The following is a 7,701-nucleotide window of genomic DNA, read 5'->3' on the forward strand; positions in this document are numbered from 1 at the left end:
AGAGACTTTCAGGTCCAGAGAGAGAAGAAAACAGGAACCGGATATGCCTTGTGAACCATATGCGACTTGCTTTTTAGGTCCCAGGTTCCCTTTCTTCCGAAGGAGGCTGAGCCTGCCTATTGTCTTTCTGTAGCATAAACGAGGCCACTTGTTCCGGAGGCCGGGGCCCAACCGTTTAGTGTATTCAAGATGAAGACCCTGTCTGTGTAAGCTCCTGCCATGCCCTAGGCTTCGCTGTTTTCCCTAACTTTCCGTTCTCAGGGGTAAAACGGAACTTATATGTTTAATGGCCGAGAAAAGAAGCGAGGAGACAGGCTGGGATTCAGGCTCGGCCCGCTGCATGCCAAAGCCCTGGGACCTTTTTTCCCTTGGGCGACTACTTGAAAAGGGGAAAACAAAACAAAAAGATCTTGGGAACCTGAAGCGCGTTTTCAGAGCCGAAGGGAAGCTCCGGCGGCGGAGGCGCCCCCTGGTGGTCCGCCCAGCTCCCCTCCGACGGAACCGAGCTCCGTCGAGGCCCCTTTAAGGCCTAAGACCCGCCCCGTTCGCGGCGCGCGAACGCCGGGGCCTGATTGGCTGGGCGCTGGCCGGAGGCGGGGCGTTTCGAGAGCAGCTCGGTCCCTATTGGCCGGAGAAGGTCAGGGGACACTTCCGGGAATGTGTGCGCTCCCGCGTTCCACTCGGCAGCATCCGGCGGCGGCCAGCCCCCTGGCTCCCCCTGCGGGTGGCTCGGCGGCGTGCACGGTCCCGCCCGCCGGCTGGGTGGGTGGGTTGGGGGTGGGTGGGTGGTGGGCTGCGCGTGGGGCAGGGGAGGGGCCGGGCGAGCTCGGGGTGCGGGGACGAGGGGTCGGCAAGGCCCGCGGAGTGGGGTTCCGTCCCCAGGCCCTGCACCGGGTTCCCGACGGGGCTCCCGCCGCCTCCCCCCCTGCTTCGGAGCGTGAGCCCTAAGGCATCCTGACCCAGGGCTGTCCAGCCCCTAAGCCTTGTCTTTCCCGGAGATCTCTTAAGTTCCGATCTCGAAGTACGAGGCCCCCAGGGAAGTTTGTGTCTGACCTCCCCGAAGGGCTTGGAGAGGGGGACCCAGGCTGCCGGATCCCCGCCTGGTGCCGCGGGGTAGGCCAAACGGGAGCATGGGGGCGAAGGCTCCCGACCCTGAGCCGTCTTCATCTCCCGTTTCCACTTCCAGCGGGGTGCCACGGCTCGGGAAGCATGACGACCGAGACCTTCGTGAAGGATATCAAGCCGGGGCTCAAGAATCTGAACCTTATCTTCATTGTACTGGAGACAGGTGGCTATGCATGCGCAGTGGACTCGTGGGAGCAAAGGGGAGGGGCGTGGAGAGTGGGGGCACACGGGACCCCCGCCTACGTCCTTAACCTGCTGCCTGGGCTGGGAGGAGGCTCCCCCAGGGGCCTCTAACCCCTCTCTCAGACCGGCTGGCACAGGGAGCTAGCTGCCGGTGGGTGCAGAGTAGATAGAACTTTAGAAAGCCTGATGCCTCACCAGCCACGCGGGCCTTTTTCCACTCAGGGCTCTCTCCATGGTGCTGGACCCTCCAACTACCATCCCCACCACACACACACCCACGCATAACCTCCTGCCCCCCGAGGAGGGATATGAGCTTTGCTCAGCGTCTACACTTTTCCCTCACTCAGCCAACACCCAGACTTTCACCGCCACCACCCCACTTGCATGACTTTAATCCCACCCCCGTGTATTCCTTCCCTGAAAGGCCGAGTGACTAAGACAAAGGACGGACACGAGGTTCGGACCTGCAAAGTCGCAGACAAAACGGGCAGCATCAATATCTCAGTGTGGGACGACGTGGGCAACCTCATCCAGCCTGGGGACATTATCCGACTCACCAAAGGGTAAGGCAGGGCTCCCAGCAGCGACCGCCGAAGGGTGTGGTCAAAAGTCCCTGCAGCGTTTCTGAAGCCTGGATCCTGCTGACCCTCACTCTGCTCCACAGGTATGCTTCAGTGTTCAAAGGTTGTCTCACACTCTACACTGGTCGTGGGGGCGATCTGCAGAAGATTGGAGAGTAAGTTCTGTCCTGAGAATTAAGATAAGCACTAGCCGACCCAAGCGGGCAAGTTAGGGTTTACCAGAAGACACCACACACAAGCCTGTGCCGTCCCCACCCCATTGGCGGGATTTGTGTGTGCCCCAAAAGATGCGTCCAAGGCTTTGGCTTTGTTCCTTGCAGATTCTGCATGGTTTATTCTGAAGTCCCTAATTTCAGCGAGCCCAATCCAGAGTATAACACTCAGCAGGCGCCCAACAAATCGGTGAGTCCCTGGGTCTGGAGGGAAATGGGCAGATCCAGCCAAGCAGCGTGGTGTTGGGGAGGGTCTGAGTGTGGAATCTGTGCCTTCAGGTGCAGAACGACAGCAGCCCCTCTGCCCCTCAAGCTGCCACGGGACCCCCTGCCGCCTCTCCAGGTAAATAAATCCATTTCTTTCCTTCCACTGGCTCCTTTAAGTCCCCCTTCTCCCCAGCCGGGAAAGATGCCTTTCCCCTTGTCCCTTTTCCAAGTGTGTCTCCCTGTACCCTTCGTCTGCATACCTTCTGCAAGTCCCAGTAGTGGAAAGATTTGGAGGCCCCTTCCAACCACCGACAGAGCTGGAGTACTCTTCCCTTTTGTTACCACCAGTGAAAACACAAAAGGAGAATACTTTCTCCACAGTGGCAAATGACTGTTAAGAGCAACCAGGCTTACATGGATCATATTTAAAATATTCTTGTAAATTCCTTGTAATAAGTCCATATAATCACACACACACACACACACACACATATATATATACATATATATGCAGTCATAAATCACTAAGGATGGGAACATATTCTAAGAAATATATATGTATATATGTATATTCATATACACACACACACACCCCTTGATTGTGTGACCTGCTTCATCCCTAAGCTATGTGACATAACCTATGTTTTTTTTTTTTAATTTCTTGTCTTTTTTCTTCCTTTTTCTTTTTCTCTCTTTTGACACAGTGTCTCACTCTGTAGTCCAGGCTGGCCTCAAACTCACAGCAATTTCCCCCTGCTTAGGTCTCGCTAGTTCTGGGATTAAAGGCATATGCCACAATTTTAAATATCATTATATTGTTATTTAAGTTTTCACCATCATAACCCCAGCACTGGGGAGGAGATGAGGCAAAAGAATTGTCACAAGTCCCTATCTAAAGTCTAGGGTTTAAAGTGAGACCGTGTCCCAAACAAACAACAAGGCAACACCAAATTTTGATTTCCTTCTTTATGTAGAAGAACTGTACTCTGAAATAATAATAGCAAATACAGAATAGCAAGGTGTAGTGGCAAACATCCCACTGGGGAGGCAGAGGCAGGAGTTCGAGGCCAGCCTGGCCTGCAAGAGTGAGTTCCAAAACAGCCAGAGCTATATAGAGAAACCCTGTCTCCAAAACCCAACCCAAAAAACAAAAAGAAAGAATTGTAAATACTTAAGCTGGTAACATGTGATCACGTGGTCATTGATTATAAAGTGATATACCGTACATAATTGTGTGCTGTGCCTTTTTAAGGCCCATAGCTCTGTAGGCTGGTGTACACCCACATCACAGCAAAAATTTCAGTGTTGCATTATGCTGCAACTGCTATGGATGCAGTATCAGTAGGCAAAGGGAAGTGTTTTTGATTTTGTTGTAGCCAGCCTGGCCTACAGAGCTAGTTCCAGGACAGCCAGGACTACGCAGAGAAACCCTGTCTCAGGAAAACAAAAACAAAAAAATAAGAAAGAAAAAAAATCCATATTTCTATTTGTACTTCATATTTTGCCTACATGTATGTCTATACCACATGCATGCAGTGCCCAAGGAAGCCAAAAAAGGGTAACAGATTCCCTGGAACTGGAGTTACAGATGGTTGTTAGCTGCAGTGTTGGATTGTGGGAGCCCAACCTGGGTCAGCTGGAAGAGAAGCCAGTGCTTTTGACCACTGAGCCATTGCCTAAGCCCTCCCTCTGTGGTAGTTCTGCTGAGACTGACGGTCACAAGCAAAGAGAATGAGTTCACGTTTTAATACGTGTGCTCAGCCCTGTGTCTCCTCCACTCTTAGAATGGGCCACCCAAGCCCAGCAGAGCAGTACACGCCCTGAATCCCATTTCTTGGGAGTCGCTGACAGGAGGATCTCTGTGAGTTCGAGGCCAGCCTGGTCTACTTAGTGAGTTCCCACAGTGGGCTGGGTGTTTCCACATAATTAAGTGATTTACAGTCCACGGCAGTCAGACCCACAGGTCAACCAATATAGACAATCCCTCATGTGATATATGACTGTACATATTGCCTACTGGTTCTGGATTTGGGGAGACCCTCCAATGATATAATAAAAATTGATATCATTTAATTCCACTATAAAAATTAGCATCTCTGTTTTCAGTTGAAAATGACTTGAGGGCTGGAGAGCTGGCTTGGCAGTTCAGAGCACTGGCTGCCTGTGTAGAGGCCTGGTTTGGTTGGTTCCCAGCACCCTCACAGCACTCGAGACATCTGCAACTCTAGCTCCAGGGGATCCAGTGCCCTTTTTGGCCTCACAAATGGTCAGGCAATATGGTGCACATGCAAACACACTCCCCACCCCACCCCACATGTGTGTGTGTGTGTGTGTGTGTGTGCGTGTGTGTGTGTGTGTGCAAAATACTCTTACACATAAAACAAAAATAAATGTAAAGAAAGAAAGAAAAAAGAATGACTTATTGCCTATAACCTTCACACTTGAGAGGCTGAAGTGGGAGGGATCTTTCCATGTTGGTGGCTAGCCTGAACTACATAGTAAGTATCAGGCCGGTCAAGGAGACCCCGCCTCAAATAAATAAGGAAAGAAAGAAAGAAAGCTGGGCAGTGGTGGCACATGCCTTTAATCCCAGCACTCAGGAGGCAGAGCCAGGAGGATCTCTGTGAGTTCAAGGCCAGCCTGGTCTACAAAGTGAGTTCCAGGACAGGCTCCAAAGCTACACAGAGAAACGCTGTCTCGAAAAACCAAAAAAAAAAAAAAAAAAAAGGAAGGAAGAGATATGATGTTGGAACTGAAGGTAGTTCAGTGCCAAGGCCTTGGGTTCAGTCCCCAAGATAAAACAGGGGTGCTGGCTCACACCTTTAATCCCAGCACTCGGGAGGCAGAGGCAGGTGGATCTCCAAGTTTGAGGCCAGCCTGGTCTACAGAGCGAGGTCCAGGGCAGGCTCCAAAGCGACACAGAGCTCTATGTCACATTATGTGCATGGTCAGGAGCAAAGGGAGTGAATTCATGCTTTCCTGTTTGTGCTCAGCTCAGTCTCTCCACTCTTAGAACAGCGCCACCCACAGGGTCTGCCCACATCATTAGGTTAGTTACAATCTCCCATAGACACACCCACAGGCCTTAGACGGTCTTTGCCTTTTCCCATCTCTCTGGGTGATTCTAGGTTGTCAAGTTGGCAGTCATAAGACTATCACACAAGGCAAGCACTCTAGTATGATCTATACCCCAGCCCCCAGTTACAAAAGCTTAAAAAAAAAAAAAAAAAAAGATTTACTTATTTTTATGTGTGTAGGTGTCTTGAGCCCACAATGGCCAGAAGAGCTGGACCCCATGGAACTGGTGTTACAGATGTTTGAGCCATGTGGGTGTTGGGAACTGAACCTGGGTCCTCTGAGAGTGGTCCTCACTCCTGAGCCATCTCCGCGGCTCCCAAGAGCTCGTTTTTGTTTTTTGGGTTTTTTTAATGTATAGCATAAAATCTTTACATTAAGTTCTATATATTTACTTTTTTTTTAAAGATTTATTTATTTATTATGTATATGAAAGAGGGCACCAGATCTCATTACAGATGGTTGTGAGCCACCATGTGGGTGCTGGGAACTGAACTCAGGACCTCTGGAAGAGCAGTTGGTGCTCTTAACCTCTGAGCCATCTCTCCAGCCCCCCTATATATTTACTTTTATCTGTGAACTAAGGAAAGAACTTTTCCTTTCAGTTTGGGCCACCGCCGTCTCAGTCCGGCAGAGCAGGGATGCAGTTTGAGAGCCAGCGACCTACTGTCCTGTGTCACGCAGAGACGGTCCTGTCTTCATTTACAGAGCACCCACTCTTGTCGAGGAATGGTAGCACAGTGCCTGCCTGTGGGAGCTTGTAGCCTCTGTAGGAGTAGTGATTGCAATACTCTGTGACAGGGACAGGGATTGTGTGTACAGTTACATCATCTCACATTCGTGCCTCCATTAGAATGTGTAAAATACATGGGTGTAGAGATCAGCAAGATGGTTCAGGAGGTACTGGTCCTTGACATCAAGCCTGACAACCTGAGTTCAATCCCCAGAACATCCACATGGTAGACTCCCGAAGGTTGTATGCATGTACACACGTATGTACGTACACACACACACACACACACACACACACACACACACACACACACACACTACAAAATATAAGTGGTGGGAGGGGACAGGGTGGTGATGAATATCTAAGTGGCCCAGGGATAGAGGGATTCAATCCCAGGATTTATTTTTTATTTTTTCATGGTGCTGGGTATCTGACCCAAGACACCCCACATGGTAGACCCAGCCTCATCTTTTCATTTAAACAGAAACTTCAGGCCCTTCTTCCCATCTTCTCCAGTTTTATAATCACCTTGGGCCTTAGGACATTTTTTCAGAGGTCTTTGAGCCTTGAACCCAACAACTAATTCTAGGTCTGATTCCCTATGACACAGAGATACTTAAGAGAAATGTATTATTTATACCAGGTTCATGTAGCCACTTCCAACATTATCAGGGGGTCCCATTCATACGTGTAGTCCCTAGCTTCTTGCACTCTATTCAGGACCGCCTGCCTAGGGAATGGCGCCACCCACAGTGGGCTGGGTCTTCCCACAAAATTAATTACAATCCCCTATACACACCCACAGACCAGCCAGTGTAGACAGTCCCTCACTGACTCTCCCAGGAGACTCTAGCTTGTGTCAAGCTGACAGTTAAAATGATCAAGGCTGTAACCCCATCCGTACCTGCGACACACGTCCGCACTCGGTGACAACTCACCGCTCACTGGGCCATGGAAGAAGGCCTTGAGTTAACTCTTCCCTTAACTCATTCTCTGTTTCCTCTCCCACAATCAGCCTCCGAGAGCCAGAACGGGAATGGACTGAGCACCCAACCGGGTCCTGGCGGTGGCCCCCATCCCTCTCACACCCCGTCACATCCTCCCAGCACCCGAATCACTCGAAGCCAGCCCAACCACACACCTGCCGGCCCCCCTGGCCCCTCCGGCAACCCTGTCAGCAACGGTAAAGAAACTCGAAGGAGCAGCAAGAGATAGCGAGAAACGAGTCCTCGCCTTCGACGGCAGACCGCGACCCAGGCGTCCGCCAGAGGACAGCCTTCTCCGGGGCGGCTGGCTTCGAGACTCGAGGGTGGAGTAGCTGTGTTTTAGCTATTAAGTCTCCCTGGCGGGGTGAGCAGTGGCCTCGTCCACCTCAAGCTCGTGTCCCCTTGTCCTGCTGACGCTGCCTGCGCTCTGGGGTCCAGGGCCCTCTGCCTGCCCTCCTTCCTCTGGAAAAGACAGTCTGGTTGTGTGTGTGTGAGTGTGAGTGGGATACGAGGGTCTAACTGAAATCCCTCCTTCCTAATAAATGTGCCCACTGCGTTCTGGACTCCTCTGTTTTTCATAGGAAAAGCGGTTAGCAGGC

General features: G+C 51.2%; 1 protein-coding gene across 4 annotated transcripts; it reads left to right on the forward strand.

Moving 5' to 3' along the window:
* Positions 1 to 114: 114 nt before the first annotated feature.
* On the forward strand, positions 115 to 7,658 carry Nabp2 (nucleic acid binding protein 2). Of its 4 annotated transcripts, none has more exons than XM_028855527.2 (7): positions 115 to 206; positions 1,187 to 1,288; positions 1,733 to 1,871; positions 1,973 to 2,044; positions 2,210 to 2,291; positions 2,381 to 2,444; positions 7,132 to 7,658. In XM_028855527.2, the coding sequence occupies exons 2-7, from the start codon at positions 1,210 to 1,212 to the stop codon at positions 7,329 to 7,331; spliced, it is 636 nt and encodes a 211-aa protein (XP_028711360.1). In that variant the 5' UTR covers positions 115 to 206; positions 1,187 to 1,209; the 3' UTR covers positions 7,332 to 7,658. The 4 variants fall into 4 exon arrangements, with proteins under 4 accessions (XP_028711360.1, XP_028711362.1, XP_028711358.1 ...); XM_028855529.2 differs by lacking the exon at positions 115 to 206 and adding an exon at positions 655 to 762; XM_028855525.2 differs by lacking the exon at positions 115 to 206 and adding an exon at positions 661 to 766.
* Positions 7,659 to 7,701: the final 43 nt, after the last annotated feature.

This window comes from Peromyscus leucopus, chromosome 18 (genome assembly GCF_004664715.2).
Source record: "Peromyscus leucopus breed LL Stock chromosome 18, UCI_PerLeu_2.1, whole genome shotgun sequence".
NCBI classification, from domain to species: Eukaryota; Metazoa; Chordata; class Mammalia; order Rodentia; family Cricetidae; genus Peromyscus; species Peromyscus leucopus.